The sequence below is a fragment of the Coregonus clupeaformis genome, chromosome 9 (assembly GCF_020615455.1).
Source record: "Coregonus clupeaformis isolate EN_2021a chromosome 9, ASM2061545v1, whole genome shotgun sequence".
NCBI lineage: Eukaryota > Metazoa > Chordata > Actinopteri > Salmoniformes > Salmonidae > Coregonus > Coregonus clupeaformis.
This window is the reverse complement of record NC_059200.1, coordinates 1,432,039-1,456,066: the sequence shown is the minus strand read 5'-3', so window position 1 is coordinate 1,456,066 and position 24,028 is coordinate 1,432,039. Positions and strand designations below refer to the sequence as shown.

At 44.5% G+C, this 24,028-nt stretch overlaps 1 protein-coding gene across 1 annotated transcript; it reads right to left on the bottom strand.

Moving 5' to 3' along the window:
• Positions 1-9,491: 9,491 nt before the first annotated feature.
• On the bottom strand, positions 9,492-23,825 carry arpc2 (actin related protein 2/3 complex, subunit 2). The gene is made up of 10 exons (XM_041870828.2): positions 23,595-23,825; positions 22,524-22,558; positions 22,281-22,393; positions 18,951-18,996; positions 17,772-17,958; positions 15,545-15,638; positions 15,055-15,181; positions 14,596-14,696; positions 12,304-12,404; positions 9,492-9,740 (listed from the first exon to the last, which is right to left on the bottom strand). The coding sequence occupies exons 1-10, from the start codon at positions 23,666-23,668 to the stop codon at positions 9,719-9,721; spliced, it is 900 nt and encodes a 299-aa protein (XP_041726762.1). The 5' UTR covers positions 23,669-23,825; the 3' UTR covers positions 9,492-9,718.
• Between the last annotated feature and the right edge of the window lie 203 nt (positions 23,826-24,028).

Below are 24,028 nucleotides of genomic sequence, written 5' to 3'. Positions count from 1 at the left end.
TCGTACCCGAAATGTATGATAGTGTAAAATCAAACCGGGTGAAGAATAGGGCCCACCTGGCCTGGCGAGGATTCAGCCTCCTCGCTGCCCGGATGTACTCCAGGTTACGGTGGTCCGTCCAGACGAGAAAAGGGTGTTTCGCCCCTTCGAGCAAATGCCTCCACGCGGTCAAGGCTTGGATAACAGCCAACAGCTCCCGATCACCAACGTCGTAGTTCTGCTCCGCTGGGCTGAGCTTCCTTGAGAAGAAGGCACAGGGGCGGAGCTTGGGTGGCGTACCCGAGCGTTGAGACAGGACAGCTCCTATACCAACCTTGTACGCATCCACCTGCACTACGAACGGTAGTGATGAATCAGGGTGGGCCAGTACTGGGTCTGAGGTGAACAGACCCCGCAGTTTGCTGAAGGCCAGGTCAGCCTCAGCAGACCAGCGGAGCCGGGACGGGCCACCTGTCAACAGGGAGGTAATGGGAGCTGCGACCTTGCCAAAGCCCCAGATAAACCTCAGATAGTAGTTGGCAAAGACAAGGAAGCGCTGCACCTCCTTAACCGTGGTTGGATCGGCCAATTACGCATGGCTGAAATGCGATCTCCCTCCATCTCCACACCTGAGGTGGAAATGCGGTATCCAAGGAAGGAGTCGGACTGCTGGAAAAACATACACTTCTCTGCCTTAGTATAAAGGTCATTTTCCAACAGTCGGGCCAGCACCTTGCGAACCAGGGACACATGCTCGGCGCGCGTAGCGGAATACACCAGGATGTAATCGATGTAGACCACCTTGTGCCAGATCGAGGTATTCAGGGGGAATGCGCACGGTGGAGGTACTGTCTGGACTTTCCACCGTGGTTGCACCAACGGAAACATCTAGACACCTACCCTGACACTCTTGCGACCACCCCTTGAGAGCCCTCTGCGACCATTAGAAGGTGGGGTTGTGGAGTGCTAGCCATGGGATACCTAATACCACAGGGAAAGATTCAATAATCGAAAAAATAACCTGCTCAAAATGAGTCTCCTGGGTGATCATGGTGACTGGTATCGTGACTTCCGTAACAAACCCGGACCCTATTGGTCGACTATCGAGTGCTCTGATGGGGAGTGGAATGGATGGGGGAACCAATGTTATGCCTTGACGGTGTGCGAAAGCCCTGTCCATAATGTTCCCAGCTGCGCCTGAATCGACTAGCGCCTTACACTGGGGAACTACCATGAGATCGGGAAAGTGGTTAGGTAGGGTACAGTGCGCATCAGAGGGCTCTGAACAAGTGTGGGTGTTCGATACCTGGGGTGATGCGTGAGTGCCCTGCCTGCCGCCTCCCTGCCCAAAAGAACGTTGACTACGACGTGTGGTGTTTGTCCCTTCGTGCCACCGAGTCATCCGGGGTGGAAACGGGAAGACCCCTACCAGGACGTCCTCTGGCTGCCAGCAGGTTGTCCAAACGAATGGCCATGTCCACCAGTTTGTTGAAGGACAACATGATGTCTCGGCAGGCTAGCTCCCGTCGGACGTCCTCCCACAGATGACACCGGAAATGGTCGATCAGGGCCCGCTCGTTCCACCGGGACCCCACTGCCAGCGTCGGAAACTCCAACGCAAAGTTCTGCGCGGTCCTCGTCCCCTGCCTCAGATGGGCCAGTCGCTCACCCGCCTCTCTACCCTCGGGGGGTGATCGAAGACCGCCCGAAAGAGGCGAGCGAACTCCCTGTAGTCCTCCAACGCGGCTCCTCCCTCGTTCCACACCGCGTTGGCCCACTCCAGGGCTTTCCCACAGAGGCAGGAAACGAGGATGGACACCTTCTCCCGCTCCGATGGTTCCGGCCTGATGCTGGCGAAGTAAAGCTCCAATTGGAGGAGGAATCCCTGGCACAGCGCCGTCGTCCCATCAAACGCCCGTGGTTGGGATATCTGGATCCCTCCGGGTGCTGGGGTGTAGGTGGCTGGATCCGGTTGGCCAGCTGGTCTCGACAGATCTCTCTCCTCTCCAGGTGTTGGACGACCTGAAGAACCCGATCCATCGCTTCCCCCAAGCAGGACAGCATCGTGGAATGCTCCTAGACCCGTGCCACGACTCCAGGCATGCGCTCTTCTCCCTCTGACTCCATATTTCGGGTGGGTGATTCTGTGGTGATGATTGTGAAGTTGTGACAGTCAGGCCCTATTGGTCACGTGCATGCGAAGTATACATGTCACGTAAAAAGAGCAAGGGTTTCGGGAATAGGGAATGTTTTTCCTAAACAAATTAGGGATTTCGGTAACATAACTTTTCATTCAGAAATGTCTGTAATTATGTTGCAGCTTCAGCGACACGGACAGCGCTATACACACTGTTGATGTGTGGTGGTCGCTGCAGCAGGGAGGAGAGAGAGACAACGGGTGCTAGTCACACAGTCACTTGCTGTCTTTTTTCTTTTTAACAAAGCACACCTTCCAACTAAATGTTGAACCGACTATGTCAACTACCGATGACCAAAACCCAGATTGTGAAACAAGACTACACCCCTGCTTGCTTCCACCCGGAGCGGAGCTCCCTGAGGAACAGCCATATTAGCTACGTTTTTTTAAAGGCAGTAAATGAGGCTGAATGAACTGTTTCACTGACAGACAAGGCTCCGCTGATAGCCAGGTGTAGCACTGGTAAGATGTTAGGACTGCTGTTGGGACTCTGCTGTTGGGACAGCTTTATATAGGCCCTAACAGTTTGTGGGCACCGTTTGTCACCGTTATAGTGCAATTAATATATTGTATAGTGTTGTGTTGTGTAGTAGCTTTGCTGGCATGCATCCCACAATATTTCTCCCCAAAAAAGATTGACATGCTAAAATCGCCAATGGTTATAGTGACTCAGAAGTGTGTCAACCTGACCACATCCTTGTGGTAGGACATTCAGTGATTAGCTTTGGAAAACATTACTATGAACAGCATACAGTAAAAAGGATATCAAACATTCAGATCTGGATTGAAAAGTAGGCTAAATCATGTGAAGTTACAAAACCTCTAGGGCTTAGTGTACACTCAAGTTAAATAAAAGATGCAGGACCTGAGCCCTAGGACCAGGCCTCAGGACTACCTGGCCTGACGACTCCTAGCTGTCCCTGTCCCCAGTCCACCTGGTTGTGCTGCTGATCCAGTCTCTGCTGTTTCTATCTGCGGCTATGGAACCTTGACCCAGACCTGCTGTTTGAACCTGTCTCTCTCTACCGGACCTGCTAATGCTCGGCTTTGAAAAGCTAACTGGCATTTACTCCTGAGGTGCTGAACTATTGCACCCTGTATAACCACTATAATTATTATTCGACCCTGCTGGTCATCTATGAACATTTAAACGTCTTAATCTCCACCGGCACAGCCAGAAGAGGACTGGCCACCCCTCAGAGCCTGGCTCCTCTCTAGGTTTCGTCCTAGGTTCCTGCCTTTCTAGGGAGTTTTTCCTAGCCACTGTGCTTCGACATCTGCATTGCTTGCTTTTTGGGGTTTTAATCTGGGTATCTGTGTAAGCACTTTGTGACAACTGCTGATGTAAAAGGGGCTTTATAAAATACATTTGATTGATTGCCTGTATATGCTTCTATTAATGTCAGTAACTCTAAATCTAAATATGACCTTGAGTTATCTTACATTTCCTCAAAAGGAAGTTATACCATAAGCCAACACTTTTCCCTGTTATTTCCTGCTGGAGATAGTGCCTACATTTATGAATTAAATTAGCTGTGTATCTAATCTGATTGAGAATTGCTGATGTATATGTGTATTTTCTTTTGAAAATCCTCCACTGAACCACACAATTCTATCTAGTGAGAGTGCACACAACCTTTAGCTTATTTTACCAGGTTAACAATAACATGGTTTTTTCAAGGGAGACCTGGCATAGAGGGCAGATCTCTCAAGTAAAAGGCAAATCCATAGCAGCTGGTATGGATACTTTTAGATCTGTGTGTATTGTTGTAAATTGTTAGATATTACTGCACTGCTGGAGCTAGGAAAACCAGCATTTTGCTACACCCGCAATAACATCTTCCAAATATGTGTATGCGGCCAATAACATTTGTTTTGATTTGATACCCCTCGACTTATTCCACATTTTGTTGTGTTACAGCCTGAATTTTCTCACCCATCTACACACAATACCCCATAATGCCAAAGTGAAAACATATAAATAGACATTTTTGCTAATTTATTGAAAATTAAATATAGATTTACATAAGTACTCACACCCCTGAGTCAATACATGTTAGAATCACCTTTGGCAGCTATTACAGTTGTGAGTCTTTCTGGGTAAGTCTCTAAGAGCTTTCCACACCTGGATTGTGCAACATTTGCCAATGATTATGTTCAAAATTCTTCAAACTATGTCAAACTGGTTGTTAATCATTGCGAGACAATCATTTTCAGATCTTGCCATAGATTTTCAAGTAGATTTAAGTCAAAACTGTAACTCGGTCACTCAGGAACATTCACGTCTTCTTGGAAAGAACTCCAGTGTAGATTTGGCCTTGTGTTTTAGGTTATTGTCCTGCTGAAAGGTGAATCCATCTCCCAGTGTGTGGTGGAAAGCAGACTGAACCAGGTTTTCCGCTAGGATTTTGCCATTCCGTTTATTTTTCATCCTGAAAAACTCCCCAGTCCTTAACGAATAAAGCATACCCATGACATGATGCAGCCACCATTATGCTTGAAAATATGGAGAGTGGTACTCAGTAATGTGTTGTATTGGACTTGCCCCAAACATAACACTTCTATGTATTCAGGACAAAAAGTTGATTGCTTTGCCACATTTTTTGCAGTATTCCTTTAGTGCCTTGTTGCAAACAGGATGCATGTTTTGGAATATTGTTATTCTGTACAGGCTTCCTTCTTTTCACTCTGTCAATTAGGTTAGTATTGTGGAGTAACTACAATGTTGTTGATCCATCCTCAGTTTTCTCCTATCACAGCCATTAAACTCTGTAACTGTTTTAAAGTCACCATTGGTCTCATGGTGAAATCCCTGACCGGTTTCCTTCCTCTCTGGCAACTGAGTTAGGAAGGACGTCTGTATCTTTGTAGTGACTGGTTGTATTGATACACCATCCAAAGCGTAATTAATAACTTCACCATGCACAAAGGGATATTCAATGTCTGCTTTGTCTATTTTTAGCCATCTACCAATAGGTGCCCTTCTTTGCGAGGCATCGGAAAACCTCCCTGGTCTTTGTGGTTGAATCTGTGTTTGAAATTCACTGCTCGACTGAGGGACCTTAAATATAATTGTATGTGTGGGGTACAGAGATGAGGTAGTCGTTCAAAAATCATGTTAAAGACTATTATTGCACACAGAGTGAGTCCATGCAATTTATTATGTGACTTGTTAAGCTCATTTTTACTCCAGAACTTATTTAGGCTTGCCATAACAAAGGGGTTGAATACTTATTGACTCAAGACATTTCAGCTTTTCATTTGTAATTAATTTGTCAAAAAATACAATGTTATTAACATGTTAAAGCTGATCTACCCCAAGAAAAAAAACGTGGTAGATGAATCTGATGGTATTGTGATTGTGATTATAAGACATTGATTCATCTGATCCCAATGTTATGTTGATGTGTTGCAGATGTGGTGTCTATTCCCATTCAATTCATGCAAATATATGAATCAAGTAGGATGTGCAATTTGATTTGCACATGGCCAATATACTATACATTTCCAATTCAAATTATATGTCTTCTTCAATTATAGTCTGGTGGAACCGTCCTGATCGCGCAATAGCTCACATTCTGTTTTAAACAGAAACAGAATGGTGAGCGTAGCAATCAGGACGGTTCCACAAGGCTACTTCAATTCCTCAACTGAAAAATATCCTACAGAACCTTTAGACTGAGATCTTCTTCCTCTTTCCTGACTCCACATCAGTCGGGCTTGAAAAGAAGGGCTTGAAAAAGGATGAGGTTGATGGAAAGGAGGTCCCCAAAAAGACAGAAGCCCCGGCGACTTAGAAAAGTCTCCCTCCAACCCAAGAGGCCCACACAAAGAAGGAAGACCCGACAACTCAAGAGAGCCTCCCTACGAAGACAGAGGAGGCCCCTATAAATGTAGCTAAAGCTGAGACACCAACAACCGAAGCAGCCACCAACTGAGGAGGATAAACCTTCTTCCTCCTCCTCCTCCGGCCGGACCTAGCTGTCTTGCCAGCCGGACATACAGTGCCTTCAGAAAGTTTTCAGACCCATTTACCTTTTCCCCAGAAATATCGAATTTACATAAGTATTCAGACCCTTTACTCAGTACTTTGCTAAAGCACCATTGGCAGTGATTACAGCATCAAGTCTTCTTGGGTATGACGCTACAAGCTTGGCACACTTATATTTGGGGAGTTTCTCCAGTTCTTCTCTGCAGATGCTCTCAAGCTCTGTCAGGTTGGATGGGGAGCGTTGCTGCACAGCTATTGTCAGATCTCTCCAGAGATGTTCGATCAGGTTCAAGTCCCAGGCTCTGGCTGGGCCACTCAAAAATACATTTTGAGACTTGTCCCGAAGCCACTCCTGCATTTTCTTGGCTGTGTGCTTAGGGTCGTTGTCCTGTTGGAAGGTTGAACTTTCACCCCAGTCTGAGTTCCTGAGCGCTCTGGAGCAGGTTTTCATCAAGGATCTCTCTGTACTTTGCTCCATTCATCTTTGCCTCGATGCTGACTAGTCTCCCAGTCCCTGCTATTGAAAAACATCCCCACAGCATGATGCGGCCACCACCATGCTTCACCGTAGGGATGGTGCCAGGTTTCCTCCAGACGTGACGCTTGGCATTCAGGGCAATCTTGGTTTCATCAGACCAGAGAATCTTGTTTCTCATGGTCTGAGAGTCTTTAGGTGCCTTTTTGGCTAACTCCAAGCGGGCCGTCATATGCCTTTTGCTGAAGAGTGGCTGCCGTCTGGCCACTCTACCATAAAGGCCTGATTGGTGGAGTGCTGCAGAGATGTGTGTGCCTTTCTAAATCATATCCAATCAAGTGAATTTACCACAGGTGGGCTCCAATGCACCGGAGCTCAATTTCAAGTCTCATAGCAAAGGGTCTGAATATTATGTAAATAAGGTACTTAAAAATTAGTTTTTCAAAAAACTGTTTTTGCTTTGTCATTATGGGGTATTGTCTGTAGATTGCTGAGGATTTTTAGTTATTTAATCTATTTTAGAATAAGCCTGTAATGTAACAAAATGTGGAAAAAGTCAAGGGGTCTGAATACTTTCCGAAGGCACTGTAGCTATCTGGCCGGCCAGACCTAGATATCTGGCTGGCCTGCCGGACCTACCTATCTGGCCGGACCTAGCTTTCTGTCAGGCAGGACCTAGCTGTCAGGCCGGCTGGACCTAGCTATCATGTTTTCTATTCATCGTAACTAATGGTGTTGTGTACGGTGTTAAGTAGTTTTGGTGTTGTTATTCCGATGCATTCTTTCTCAGAGATGTTTATCTATAAAATAAATATGTTCAACACATTGTTCTTGACTCTGTATCATCAATGCCTTCCAGTTCTCTTTTCAAAACATGGGGCGGCAGGTAGCTTAGTGGTTAAGAGCGTTGTGCCAGTAACCGAAAGGTTGCTGGTTCTAATCCCTGAGCCGACTTGGTGAAAAATCTATCAATGTACCCTTGAGCAAGGCACTTAACCCTAATTGCTCCTGTTAGTTGCTCTGGATAAGAGCGTCTGCTAAATGACAAAAAAATATATATACCAAAATAAAGGCATGGAACATTGTTTATATTAGCATTGAGTTGTGCAATATTACCCTGGTAGTAAGCGTAGTGTTGGTCCTAAACCTGTTCGACTGGAAATAGTGGCAGTGTGTTTATTGTTCACTCACAGAAACATTGACACTGATTGAGTTAGTGAGGACTGGAGTTCTGAGGAATTGAATCTAGATCAAACAGCTGTTTTCACAGAGAAGCTCAAATGAAACCAAAGACAATGCAACAGTAAACATGTCGTTTCCCACGAATGACAACTATGGTTGATGACATTAGATTCTATGTAAGACGTTTGGCATGACAGTTGGCAAGAGCACAAGCAAACTGATGTGTTGACATATTTCTACTGTACCTACCTGTAAGGCAGGCCTCTCCAAATACTCTCCTCGGTATTACTCCACTCCAACATCTATTCTCTGTCTGGAGTTCTAAGGAATTGTGAATAGGACATGGCAGGTAGCCTAGTGCAGGACTGCTCAACCCTCTTCCCGGAGATGTACTGTCCTGTAGGTTTTCAGTCCAACCCTAATTTAGCATATCTGATTCAGCTAGTTAAGGTATTGTTGAGCATCTAATAAGTAGAATCAGGTGTGTTAAATTAGGGTTGGACTGAAAACCCACAGGACGGTAGATCTCCAGGAAGAGGGTTGGGCAGCCCTGGCCTAGAGGTTAGAGGAGCGAGCAACCGGAGGGTTGCCAGGTCGAATTCCGGGTCTGACGGGAAAAATCGTGCGGGAAGTGATCTGGCAACGGGAGGGTTGCTGGTATCAAATCCTAGATGCCGTCGCCTGCCATTGTGACCTTGAACAAGGCACTTAACCCCCACAACTGCGTCGTAGTATGGCAGCCGCTTTCTCCAACCTGTATGTGTACGTTTGTCTTTTGGAGAAGTTGGGATGAAGTGGAAGTCACATTTCCGTTGAACCTTGTGTACAATCAGCCAAATAAAGTAACGTTAATCTGAGATTAAGGTCTGTGAAACCACAACACAGAAAATAATGCTTTTTATAAGATTGGTTTATTTTTCCAATGACAATGGTACAGACAATATGGAAGCATATAGAGGAGGAAGGAGAAAGACAGAGGAGAGGAGGAGGGGTTCTGAAGTTATGGACACCACCAGGGAGGGAGGAGGAGTTCTGAAGTTATGGACACCACCAGGGATGGAGGAAGAGAGAGAGGAGGGGTTCTGAAGTTATGGACACCACCAGGGAGGGAGGGAGAGAGAGAGGAGGGGTTCTGAAGTTATGGACATCACCAGGGAGGGAAGGAGAGAGAAGGAGAGGAGGGGTTCTGAAGTTATGGACACCACCAAGGAGGGCGGGAGAGAGAGAGAGAGGAGAGGAGGGGTTCTGAAGTAATGGACACCAGCAGGGAGGGAGGGAGAGAGGAGGGGTTCTGAAGTTATGGACACCACCAGGGAGGGAGGGAGAGAGGAGGGGTTCTGATGTTATGGACACCACCAGGGGAGAGAGAGAGGAGGGGTTCTGATGTTATGGACACCACCAGGGAGGGAGGGAGAGAGAGAGGAGGGGTTCTGAAGTTATGGACATCACCAGGGAGGGAGGGAGAGATGAGGGGCTTCTGATGTTATGGACACCACCAGGGAGGGAGGGAGAGAGGAGGGGTTCTGATGTTATGGACACCACCAGGGAGCGAGAGAGCGAGTCAGCAAGGCAAGAGAGTACCAAATGGAGTAAAAGATATCGTATCAAAACATTTCATTTTTTTATATATATATTTATATAGGACTAATAATTCTCTTTCAACTATGCAAAGCAAGGAATGCCCTTTTTATTCTTTTAAGCCTGGATTTCCCTAAGAAGAGACAACTTTATTCAAAGAGGAGCCAACTTTATTTTAAAAAGACACAGGATGGACACGCGCTGGGCAGGGCTTTAGGGGCGGGGTGGGGCCTGTGATTCTGTCCAATGTGGCGTCGATTCTTGGTGTGGCGCGATTGGGCGTGTCTAGGGGTCAGAGTGCGCGTGTGGACCAGCCTCAGCGGGAAAACGTCTTGCCCCTGAAAACAGACATAAAAAAACAGTTAGCCAATCTTGTCCCAGAGGGACCACACAGACACTTTATTGGCAGGTGTCCCTAAAGCCTATTCTACAGAGGGCTTGGCATTACTACTTCTAGGTGTTTTAGAGGAAAACCCTCTTGCCACGTGAGATCCAAGGTAGGCTCCTCGCTGGCGCTGGCTAGGTGACAAACTTGTTGAAATGTTGCAGTTGAAAGATATAGCTGAAGGCAGATAAAATGTATTATCTATGTGTGGTGTACAGATATGAGGTAGTCATTCCGAAATCATGTTAAAATATTATTATTGCGCAAGCAACTTATTATGTGAGTTGTTAAGCACATTTTTACTCCTGAACTTATTTAGGCTGGCCATAACAAAGGGGTTGAATACTTATTGACTCAAGACATTTCAGCGTTACATTTCTTATTAATTTGTTTAATAAAATGTAAAACATAATTCCACTTCGACATTATGGGGTATTGTGTGGAGGCCAGTGACAATTTTTTCTTTCGCAATTTAATCAATTTTAAAAATTCAGGCTGTAACAACAAAATATGAAAGTCAAATTTATTCCACACATCTGACTTCCCCTTTACCTCCTGCACAACCAGTAAACATTCCCCCATTTCAAGTTTATTTGTCATGTCCTCTGCATCCATGTGTTATGGTGTTCAGAGTTTGTTATAACCAATTTATTGATGTGATTATGCTATGCTATAGGTCAGGCCCTATTGGTCACGTGCATGCGAAGTATACATGTCACGTAGAAAGAGCAAGGGTTTAGGGAATAGGGAATGTTTTTCCTAAACAAATTAGGGATTTCGGTAACATAACTTTTCATTCAGAAATGTCTGTAATTATGTTGCAGCTTCAGCGACACGGACAGCGCTATACACACTGTTGATGTGTGGTGGTCGCTGCAGCAGGGAGGAGAGAGAGACAACGGGTGCTAGTCACACAGTCACTTGCTGTCTTTTTTCTTTTTAACAAAGCGCAGCAAGTCTGAGCCCGGCCCGGTACAATCAAATCAATTGCGGTCGGACTCCCTCTAGTCATTTGTGTGTCTTAATTATTTAATCAAACAGTTTGATTAAAGCATCAGACAAGCTCAGTGCATATAGTTGATTTGATTAAAACACATAAGAACAGATACCACACCTTCCAACTAAATGTTGAACCGACTATATCAACTACCGATGACCAAATCCCAGATTGTGAAACAAGACTACACCCCTGCTTGCTTCCACCCAGAGCTGAGCTCCCTGAGGAACAGTGGCGTAGAGTTCCCCCGGAGTCACAGTTAAATATTCATATTTAGACAAGGGCTCTTCTGTTTCAGACAGAGAGGGGGAGCACTGGTCGGATCCACAGATCCCACACAGCGATAGGGACCAAACTGTGTGTGTGTGAGAGAGAGAGGGGTGGGGGAACCTTGTTCAAATTCCACCCAAGCCTACTTCAAACAGCGTTGCTAGTGTCAAAGCAGTTATAGTAGCACACACAAGGAACAAACACAAACATACAACTGTTCAGACAAGACCGGCCTTACAAACACAGTAGCCCACAGACACAACAACATTACAGGAGGGTTCTAAGGAATATGTAGAATCTATTCTTTGATCAGCTTCTAAGGAATCTCTACAATCCATTCATTTATCAGCTGTGGTTTGGGCAACGGCTGCAACTTGGTACCAGAGATGTCGTGACAGTGCACACTTCTACCCAGGCTCTCTCTCTCCATCTGACTGTGCTGTTCACCACACAGGCGCTGGTGAGTGTGTGTATTCGGCGTTGGTATTTAACTAAGAAAGGAATGTCGAGGTGGGCGAGGGACGTGAAAACATTCACGCAGAAAAGAAATTAAGCATTACCAGGGACGATAAGATCTGGGGACATGGTGAAAGAAGTCAGTGTGCATCATTAAATGATAACTGATATCTTTGATAAACGAAAAGAAACGGGAGATATGAGAACAGGCCGCACTCACAGTTACAGCTGTTATGAGAACAGGCCGCACTCACAGTTACATCTGTTATGAGAACAGGCCGCACTCACAGTTACATCTTATGAGAACAGGCCGCACTCACAGTTACATCTTATGAGAACAGGCCGCACTCACATCTTATGAGAACAGGCCGCACTCACAGTTCCATCTGGGTGACTTTCTCATATGAAGTGTCCTACAGGCAGTGCTGTGTGTGGACTGGTGCTAGAGGTAACGTTAGGTAACTCACATCCCAGTGAACCCAATGGCTGACAGTGGAATAAGCCAGATCTGGGTCCAAATGGTATGTTTTTTTTTTTTATACTTTGAGCGTTTTGATGGAGCCTTGGCTGGAGTGCCTGTCAGGTGGGACTATTCCGCTAGTTCCAGGAAAGCTCAATCAGGCACAGTCCAGGTATGGGACCATATTCTAAAAGCATCTGAGAGTAGGTGTGTTGATCTAGGATCGGATCACCCCCCCCCATACACATGTAATATTATCCATTGTAATCTAAAAGGCTAAACTGATCTTAAATCAGCACTCCAACGCTGGAGTGAGCAGCAGCAGTAACTTACGACATGGTCTTCATCTCCTTCTTCTCAGCGTCGGGTCGTGCCCTGTTCAACACCTTGAGGAAGTCAGAAGTCTTAGCCCTCATACGTGTGTGGATGTAGGCCTGGAGGGGAGGGACAGAGACACACAACCCTTAATACACACCTATTGAACCAACAGCTCACTGACACGCACACTAACTGACCGAACCAAATCACATTGTATTGGTCACATAGCAGATGTTATTGCGGGTGTAGCGAAATGCTTGTGTTCCTAGCTCCAACAGTGCAGTAGTATCTAACAATTCCCAACAATACACACAAATCTAAAAGTAAAAGAATGGAATTAAGAAATATTTAAATATTAGGACGAGCAATGTCAGAGTGGCATTGACTAGAATACAGTAGAATACAGTATATACATATGAAATGAGTAAAACACTATGTAAACATTATTAAAGTGACTAGTGTTCCATTACTAAAGTGACTAGTGTTCCATTATTAAAGTGACAATGACACCCTACACCCAGCGTCACATAACAGTTCCCCAAACAAGAGAATAGAATATAGTCAGCAATGCATCAGCCACATGGCTGAAACTGTGCCAAGGCAGACACCCATCCGCAGATTCCGCACAAAAACATCCTGTTGTCATCATCTTGTGTGGTGCGGCCTGTAGTCAATACGATGTGACAGACACAGGTCAACCTTTTGTAACCTTATATAACCTAAATGAGTGACCTCAACGCATACCAGGCAGGAATCTGACCACACGCACGTAACCTTTTACAATGGAAACCCCATCAGAAACCTTTCATGATCACTGAGACTGCAGGGTTTTACCACGCTAGTGCCGGTATAGTAGGGCCCTAGTTAGGGGAGTAGTTAGTGCCGGTATAGTAGGGCCCTAGTTAGGGGAGTAGTTAGTGCAGGTAAAATAGGGCCCTAGTTAGGGGAGTAGTTAGTGCAGGTATAGTAGGGCCCTAGTTAGGGGAGTAGTTAGTGCAGGTAAAATAGGGCCCTAGTTAGGGGAGTAGTTAGTGCAGGTAAAATAGGGCCCTAGTTAGGGGAGTAGTTAGTGCCGGTATAGTAGGGCCCTAGTTAGGGGAGTAGTTACTGCAGGTAAAGTAGGGCCCTAGTTAGGGGAGTAGTTAGTGCCGGTGTAGTAGGGCCCTAGTTAGGGGAGTAGTTAGTGCCGGTATAGTAGGGCCCTAGTTAGGGGAGTAGTTAGTGCCGGTATAGTAGGGCCCTAGTTAGGGGAGTAGTTAGTGCAGGTATAGTAGGGCCCTAGTTAGGGGAGTAGTTACTGCAGGTAAAGTAGGGCCCTAGTTAGGGGAGTAGTTACTGCAGGTAAAGTAGGGCCCTATTTAGGGGAGTAGTTAGTGCAGGTAAAGTAGGGCCCTAGTTAGGGGAGTAGTTAGTGCCGGTATAGTAGGGCCCTAGTTAGGGGAGTAGTTAGTGCCGGTATAGTAGGGCCCTAGTTAGGGGAGTAGTTACTGCAGGTAAAGTAAGGCCCTAGTTAGGGGAGTAGTTAGTGCAGGTAAAGTAGGGCCCTATTTAGGGGAGTAGTTACTGCAGGTAAAGTAGGGCCCTATTTAGGGGAGTAGTTAGTGCAGGTAAAGTAGGGCCCTAGTTAGGGGAGTAGTTAGTGCCGGTATAGTAGGGCCCTAGTTAGGGGAGTAGTTACTGCAGGTAAAGTAGGGCCCTAGTTAGGGGAGTAGTTAGTGCAGGTAAAGTAGGGCCCTATTTAGGGGAGTAGTTAGTGCAGGTAAAGTAGGACCCTAGTTAGGGGAGTAGTTAGTGCAGGTAAAATAGGGCCCTAGTTGGTGCAGGTAAAGTAGTTAGTGCCGTATAGTAGGGCCCTAGTTAGTGCAGGTAAAGTAGTTAGTGCCGTATAGTAGGGCCCTAGTTAGTGCAGGTAAAGAAGTTAGTGCCGTATAGTAGGGCCCTAGTTAGTGCAGGTAAAGTAGTTAGTGCCGTATAGTAGGGCCCTAGTTAGTGCAGGTAAAGTAGTTAGTGCCGTATAGTAGGGCCCTAGTTAGTGCAGGTAAAGTAGTTAGTGCCGTATAGTAGGGCCCTAGTTAGTGCAGGTAAAGTAGTTAGTGCTCACCTTGGGGCGTTTTACCGGATACAGATTACATTTATATTCAAGGGAGACTCTCCACTGACCATTCTTTTTAGTCCAGGACTAGGCTTAATCTGCGTCCAGAATCTGTCCCTTTACATGGTAGTGCAGGTATGGTAGGGCCCTAGTTAGGGCAGTACAGAAGTTGGGACTAATATGGTCCTAGTTAGTATACTAGTTAGGGAAGTCACCTTGGAGCACTTTATGTGGTAGTGCAGGTAGTCCCTGAAGGTGTGGATGAGGTTGATGGTGTTGTCTCTGGCGTTGGCATTGGTGTGACGTGGGAACAGGACTGACAGGACAGGAGAAAGATCACACATTAACACAAAGACATTGGAATTAGGCTTATGACTGACCTGATATTCAAGCAAATATGTTCATCCACTGACTACTTTCTATCATGTCACTAGACAGAGCCGGTTATCTGCATGTCTAGTATAAGTAAACTGTTGTTTTTTACGGTCACACAATTCAGCTCTAAGTACTATCTTGTACAGTACACCCTTGTAATTCCCAGGTAGGACCGAAATCCGGTTTGGAAGATTCCAGGAATTAGAAGGGCATAAGCAGGAAATCTAGAGTCCTCCAACCTGGATTTCTGGAAAACCTGGGAATTTGGGGAAAGTAACTGGAATTTGGTTGGTACAGACCGAAGGTGATGTATCCGATGTTGTCTCCGACGGCAGCGTCAGTGTCCTTCAGCTCCAGGGGCGGCTCCCGGTGGCTGAACAGAACCTGGGGGGCTGTGTGACTGGCTCGCCGACCCTCCTTAAACTCCTACACACAGAGAGCGAGACACAAAACACACACATCCACGCACATCCATCCACACACACATCCATCCACACATGACAATTACCTAATAGTGTAGAGAGCAAATAACATATTTCATAAAGCATTTAGACAGACACAGAGAGGGGATGGGGTTTCTTCATCACTGTGGTGAACTACCTTCGGGCAACAGTGCAAACAGATACTTTGGTACCCTTTCCCCTTTTCACAACCATATGGACAACTACATACTGTATTGTAATTACATCATTTTGTACCGTACATATGTGTTGCCAAGCTCGTTTTAATAATGTGTGAGGCGGTTCCTGTTAAGGGTCATGAAAACCTGAGAGAGAAATATTGTTTTACCTGCATGAACACTTTCCCAAGGATGACGTCATCGTCGTCTTTGAACACTGTGCTGAACACCACCGTCACTCTGTCCTTCTTGGCCTCCAGATACCTGAGGAGAAACACAGAAACATGTCAACAACCGGTAGTCACCTCGTTGACATGGAATACTGGCATAAAAAAATATGTTTTTCTTGTATATATATATATATATATAAAAAAAAAAGTTATATATATATACAGTGAGGGAAAAAAGTATTTTTTATGGTATTAAGGTCTGGAGACTGGCTAGGCCACTCCAGGACCTTAATGTGCTTCTTCTTGAGCCACTCCTTTGTTGCCTTGGCCGTGTGTTTTGGGTCATTGTCATGCTGGAATACCCATCCACGACCCATTTTCTATGCCCTGGCTGAGGGAAGGAGGTTCTCACCCAAGATTTGACGGTACATGGCCCCGTCCATCGCCCCTTTGATGCAGTGAAGTTGTCCTGTCCCCTTAGCAGAAACCCCCCCCAAAGCATAATGTTTCCACCTCCATGTTTGACGATGGGGATGGTGTTCTTGGGGTCATAGGCAGCATTCCTCCTCCTCCAAACACGGCGAGTTGAGTTGATGCCAAAGACCTTGATTTTGGTCTCATCTGACCACAACACTTTCACCCAGTTCTCCTCTGAATCATTCAGATGTTCATTGGCAAACTTCAGACGGGCCTGTATATGTGCTTTCTTGAGCAGGAGGACCTTGCGGGCGCTGCAGGATTTCAGTCCTTCACGGCGTAGTGTGTTACCAATTATTTTCTTGGTGACTATGGTTCCAGCTGCCTTGAGATCATTGACAAGATCCTCCCGTGTAGTTCTGGGCTAATTCTTCACCATTCTCATGATCATTGCAACTCCACGAGGTGAGATCTTGCATGGAGCCCCAGGCCGAGGGAGATTGACAGTTCTTCCATTTGCGAATAATCACACCAACTGTTGTCACCTTCTCACCAAGCTGCTTGGCGATGGTCTTGTAGCCCATTCCAGCCTTGTGTAGGTCTACAATCTTGTCCCTGACATCCTTGGAGAGCTCTTTGGTCTTCGCCATGGTGGAGAGTTTGGAATCTGATTGATTGATTGCTTCTGTGGACAGGTGTCTTTTATACAGGTAACAAGCTGAGATTAGGAGCACTCCCTTTAAGAGTGTGCTACTAATCTCAGTTTCTTACCTGTATAAAAAGACACCTGGGAGCCAGAAATCTTTCTGATTGAGAGGGGGTCAAATACTTATTTCCCCCATTAAAATGCAAATCAATTTATAACATTTTTGACATGCGTTTTCTGGATTTTTGTTGTTGTTATTCTGTCTCTCACTGTTCAAATAAACCTACCATTAAAATTATAGACTGATAATTTATGTCAGTGGGCAAACGTACAAAATCAGCAGGGGATCAAATACTTTTTTCCCCTCACTGTATATATATATATATATAGCCTTTGTGCTGTTTCATTGTAACCAAATGTATTCTCTATGCAAATCCCGGACGGTTTTTTAAACCCTCTAGAGTCGATTAACGCTAATTAAGACAATTAGTTGGCCTTCCGCATCTGCGCTGGAAAGTGGCAGAGCTACAGTGGTGTTTGTCAGACCAGGAGACATCCCGAAAATCGTTCTTCTCACAAAAACGTCTGTAGCGTATGAACGGTTTGGCCTAGAAAACGAATTTCCCCACTATGGAAAGGGGAGAGTCTCACGAACACGATGGTGTTCTGCGACCCACACAAGTGACACAGGAATCGTCTGAATGTAACCCGGTAATGGCAACAAAAAAATATGGAAGTAGTTTTGTGCCTGCCAAAAAACAAAAACAAATGTGTGTGTCATTATATATATATCCTGCGCTTTCTTATATATCTTAGATATAGGACACTTCAAAACCTTATTCCTTATTATTTATTTTTTGACTATTTTGCCATTTATGAATGTGTTATTCAATGTGTTTCTATGGGCTATAGCAGTAAAGGCCAATTCAATATTTTAACAAGTAATTGTTTTGATACCTACAGGGTTCCTAATAATTCCAGAATCAAATAGCTAAATGATATATGGTATGACCATCTTTAAAAAATGCCATATGTTTTAGTAGAACCGCTCCCCCCAACCACCCAAAGGCTAAGACTTTTAGTGGTTAACAACAAATAGCATCCTTGTTTTTGTCTATGGTTACTTCTATACATTTTCTTCCAGGCAGTGCAGCGGCCACCTACATGGACTCATCGTCTCTGTAGTGGACCACAGCCCTCTTCTCTCCCTCCTTGCCCTCCTCCTGGAACTTGAAGTACTTCTCGAACACCGAGGCGAAGCAGTTCCTCTTCAGCATGCCCGCCTGGTGGATCACCTCCTCCTTGTTGGTCGGGACCGCATCCAGGTCAAAGAGCAGGGACACGTTGTAGCCTAGGAGACGGCCAATCACAGACAAGATCAGTTATTGTTCGATATAATTATTATCGCTAGAATAATTATTTGTAAGAGGTTTACAAACTATGACATGTGTCAAACGTGTGTCAATCTCTGAGGGGAATGGGGGTCAAAACCGGCCTATAGCAAATGACAATAAATATTAATACAATTCTGCATTGACTTTGCAACAAAGCAAAAAAACTCACGACGTGTTGGCCTAAATGCAAAGCGTTAGACCTGGTGCCAACCAAACACAGTGTATCACCCAGTAAACACCATCTATAGTTCCAATCATGGAGGAGGATCTGGGTGCATCGTGTTATTTTAATTGAATGTGTCTACACTTCATGTTGTACCTATAACGCAACAAAATGTGAAAATTGTGCAAGGCGAGTAAATAGGGCTATAGTCACAACAGGCACTGCGTTGGACCTCCGTAAGTGATCGCACTTCATATAGCCTATATGACGCGCTGTATGACACGCTGTATGACACGCTGTATGACACGCTGTATGACGCGCTATATGACGCGCTGTATGATGCGCTGTCGATCATTCTCTGAGTAGTTGGAGTCATTAACATTGTGACCGGGGTAACTTACATAGGGAGAGTGGACCGTAGTTACATTCTACTTAACTTACACAGGGAGAGTGGACCGTAGTTACATACTACTTAACTTACATAGGGAGAGTGGACCGTAGTTACATACTACTTAACTTACATAGGGAGAGTGGACTGTAGTTACATACTACTTAACTTACATAGGGAGATTGGACTGTAGTTTCATACTACTTAACTTACATAGGGAGAGTGGACTGTAGTTTCATACTACTTAACTTACATAGGGAGAGTGGACTGTAGTTACATAGTACTTAACTTACATAGGGAGAGTGGACTGTAGTTACATACTACTTAACTTACATAGGGAGAGTGGACTGTAGTTACATACTACTTAACTTACATAGGGAGTGGACCGTAGTACTTACATGCCTCGGGTGAAACCAGGAAGTTCCCATAGACCCGCTTCAGCAGCTGAAAGGAGGGAGTGATTTGGTGTGTTATTAGTGACAGTAACAGAGATCACAAAGGCACCGACAGAGTCAGACACCAGCTATGCAACATCAGAGAGCTGGAGTAGACTGGTAGGGGTGGATGTCTCAGTGTAGATAATGGTAACGGGAGAACATAGGCATTCCCCTAAAAAAAAAGGTTACCTGTCAATGTGGAATCATGTCCTGAACAAACATGGAGATAATATGCAAATCCAGCTTACACATGTCAAAACAGAGGATAGGACATAACTTTTATTATAAGAAGCTGCACTGCAATTCAGTTCCCTTTACAGTAAAACTGCAAGAGTGCACCATTGTGACGCATGTATTTATGTATTGTGTAAATCTATTACGGAACATGTAAAGTGGAACATGTCTACGCGAAATGTGTTTTGTTGTGGGTTAGTGAAGAAAGGTGACAAGGTGTACCAAATGTACATTGAGTGACTGAAAAGGACAACACTAGATTAGTTGAACATGTTCTCACAAGGCCATTTTGTTTTTGCAGTAGTTAAACTAGCTTTCTATACCATTACAATGAAGAAGGCAATGAAGGCAGACATTCATTTTCTATGGTCAGGTGACAGGACTGGGAGATGATCTGGTTCTTTAAAAAACACACCACTGTGCAGCAAGTGATATAGGTATTCCTTTCCACAGCTCTTTTCCTCCATGATCTTAAAGTGCTGGACAGGTAAAAACAATACTGTTGAAACCTATCCAGTCCTTTGATCCAGTAGTGCTCGCAGACAGTAGTGCTCGCAGACAGTAAGAACACAAGAACTGGTAGACTACTAGAAGGCAGTCATGGTGTTCATTAGGCAACGTTTTGCTGTCTCAGTCAGCACTTCCTCCCTAAAGGGTGAGTCAGAAAGCACTTCCTGTTTCTATAAGAAACCACTGCTGCTTTCTTCCATACAAGGTGAGGATGTCAAAAGCCCCGACATCCTGCTTTACAGACATTTCTCCTTTTTCACATAAAATAAATACATCTACTCTGACACACATTTTAAACTACAACTATGATGAGTGCCATGGGTTACCTTTCAAGCATTCATTTTTTGCATTACATTTGTCATTTAGCAGATGCTCTTATCCAGAGCAACTTACAGTAGTGAGCGCATACATTTTCATACTTGTAAAAATGATATACACTACCGTTCAAAAGTTTGGGGTCACTTAGAAATGTCCTTGTTTTCGAAAGAAAAGCATTTTTTTGTCCATTAAAATAACATCAAATTGATCAGAAATACAGTGTAGACATTGCTAATGTTGTAAATGGCTATTGTAGCTGGAAACAGCAGATTTTTTATGGAATATCTACATAGGCGTACAGAAGCCCATTATCAGCAACCATCAGTCCTGTGTTCCAATGGCACGTTGTGTTTGCTAATCCCAAATTATCATTTAAAAAATACTAATTGATCATTAGAAAACCCTTTTGCAATTATGTTAGCACAGCTGAAAACTGTTGTGCTGATTAAAGAAGCAATAAAACTGGCCTTCTTGAGACTAGTTGAGTATCTGGAGCATCAGCAATTGTGGGTTCGATTACAGGCTCAAAATGGCCAGAAACAAAGGACTTTCTTCTGAAACTCGTCAGTCCTTTGTTGTTCTGAGAAATGAAGGCTATTCCATGCGAGAAATTGCCAAGAAACTGAAAATCTCGTACAACACTGTACTACTCCCTTCACAGAACAGCGCAAACTGGCTCTAACCAGAATAGAAAGAGGAGTGGGAGGCCCCGGTGCACAACTGAGCAAGAGGACAAACACATTAGTGTCTAGTTTGAGAAACAGATGCCTCACAGGTCCTCAACTGGCAGCTTTATTAAATAGTACCCGAAAAAACAAGTCTCAACGTCAACAGTGAAGAGGCGACTCCGGGATGCTGACCTTCTAGGCAGAGTTGCAAAGAAAAAGCCATATCTCAGACTGCCCATCTTAATCTTTTATTTTTATTGGCCAGTCTGAGATTTGGCTTTTTCTTTGCAACTCTGCCTAGAAGGTCAGCATCCCGTGTATGATCTGTGTAGTAATATTATTAGTATCTCAGAGCCATTTGCATTGCTAGTTATAGCCTAATGTTAGCTAGCTAACATCAAACCTGGTTGGTTAGCTACCTGCAGATTCATGGAGGGTAGTAACGTTATGAGTTGTGATTATGGTTAATTGTTTAGCTAGTTAGCTACATGTCTAAACAAAAGACTCCACTATGCAAGTAACTATTTCAATAGAATGTTTATGATGTCACTGCGACAACTGTCGACAGACGTAGCTGGTAAATTCGCTCCGGCCTATCTACTCCGATTTCAGAGCACTCTCATCTGAGTGTGCCAGAACGCAGAATAACTGATGAATTTAAGAACACTCAACACCTGTTGAATATGGCCGGTGTCAGTAAACGTTGGCAAAAAAGCGTTATTAAATTGTTGCCAGCAGCACAGTTAGTCACCAACTCTCTAGATAACATAAAAACAGCCTAACCAGCTCTGCTACGGTGAGTAGAATGGTCAGAGTGAGCTGTTCTCTCATTTGTGTCTGGAAGTAGCTAGCTAGCTAGTCAACGTTAGCCAGTTAGCTTGGGTGCTTGACTGCTGTTGTTAGGTCAGAACGCTCGGCTCAACCCTACTTTTCAGCCAGAGCGTCCAGTGTGCGCTCTGAACGCTCCGAGAGCGAAACACTCTGAATTTACAAACGGCCAATCTGACAACGCTCTGAGTTTACGAAAGCCCAGAGCACACTCTGGCACTCCAGATTAAATTTACGAACACACCCGTAGTATAAAACAGCCTTTAGTCTTGAAATCTTTGGTTGTTTAGTACATAGCCTCACATGTGAATCCTTAATGAGATAGGTGGGGCTAATACCTCAAAGGGTGCGAATGATGCTGAATGGGTGTAGACAAAGAAGAGCTCTCCAGTAGGTACCAAAACATTCAAGGGCCATTTTCTCAAAGGTGAGGTTACAAGTTTATCAACTTTCAAAGCAGAATTACTTTCCCATTGTTCCTCAACTGTAGTGTATGATATACCATTTTCTAGCTCAGTCTCTACTTTTATCCAATGTAAAAAACACAATTTGAAATGTTGCTACATAAGACCGAATCGAGCAAGTCAGTCACATATGCTGGTCCCCCGTGGGAATCGAACCCATAACACTGTCGTTGCAAGCGCCATGTTCTACCAACTGAGCTACACGGGACATCTCTGTAGATTGAATGAAGACCAAGGGAGGTACAGATGCTGGTGTGTGTGTATGTCACCTCATCAGCTCCGTGCTCCTGCAGCTCCTTGTAGAACTTGAGGGAGATGCTGACCATCAGCTTGGTCTTGTCCCCATCGGGGTTGGAGATGTGGTAGAGGACACCATCGAAATCTACAGTTCAGAGAAAAGCCATCAGTTACAAACAAGCATCCACATGGACAACTCACTCCTGGAAATAGCATTATATTGTCATAACTGCATGGTACTGCGTGGAAATATGAACCACTAGTCCTTAACTCACCTGCAAATGTCACCTCCACTGCCTCTGGTTTAGTCCTGCAAATAGAGGATTATATGTCAAATATGTACGAAACTGAATGCATGATAATATAACAAATTCGGCCATGTTTTGTTGAGTAGGCTTAACTATAGACAACGCTTAATTTGCTTCCAGTATAATAATATTCTGCAGCAGCAGTTACCATTTTGGCTTATTCTTGTAAAACCATTTTGGTTTTCGTGCAACTTGCAAATGTATTTCAAGAAACCACTCCTTGTGGTTTAGAAGTTGTCTATTAATGCATTCGCTGCAGTGACTCGACCCAGAGAGTTGCACTGACATGACCCAGCTTGGGGATGCTGGAATGCGGAAGAGGCCAACAAGGCGATGGCTAATAGAATGCTAGCTAGCTAGTCGGACTATCCTGAATTCATTTCTATAATTTCCTGCAATTTAACGACTCTAGCTAATACAATGTTAACCCATAACGACACGTTCTCTTTCTCAATTCAAAGCGAGGAGAGATGAAAGCAAACTAGTTAACTAGCTACCATGAACTAGAAAAGCAGGTTCCCTTTTATTGCGGTGATTAGCATAGCAGCCAGTGTGATAAGGTAGATAGCTAGCTAGCTAACAACATGGCTGGACATGTTTCATGTTTTATGTGAAAGCCACCATCATAAATGAAAAATTGGCAGTTCATTGGGACAATAAATGAGGGGATGCCGACAAACACACGTAAACTACAGTTAGCTTAGCTTTCCACCCCTTTTGGGGGCTAGACAGCTATCAGACAGGCTTCCCCTGCCAGCTAGTCTAGCTAGCCATAGCTAAAGACAGTGACAGACACACCCCATAATTCCGGCAAAGCGATGTCTTTTGCAGAGGAGAGTGCCACTTTATTCCGTTAAACCAGAATATGACTGTACATGTCTAATCTATAGTCACTGTTCTGTCAATTCCACCAGCCGCACATTTTCCATCCATCTTTCATTGTCGAGCAAATAATACTGGCCAGACATTAAGATAAGGCTACTGTTAGCTATTCGGTAGCTAGCTAACGTTAGCCTGGAACATTGATTTCTCTCTCACCCATTGGATGCGCCGTCAAATTTCAACGTCAGCGTCTCTTCTATAATCCGGTTGTTGATTTCTAGCAGAATCATTGCAGCGGACACTGGTATGGACTGGGGAATACGTTTAAATCGAAATATAAAATTGTTTTAGCTTCTTTGTGTCTAATTCTGCAAAATGTTCTTCCCTGACAGACCACTTCCGTCTGTCGGCTCTTCCGCTTATTTCATTCAGCACCCCAAAGCAAGGCTGCTCACAGCACTGCCTGTAAGATTGTTCTTCTTCTTCGATGAGGTTTAATGGCGGTTGGCATCCAATAAATGTTGCCTTACCGCCACCTACTATACTGGAGTATAACTCCCTTATACTTTGCTTTAAAAAAATAAAATAAAAAATACAACAAATACCCTACCATCTAACACTACACTCACAAAAAAAAAACAATAAAAAAA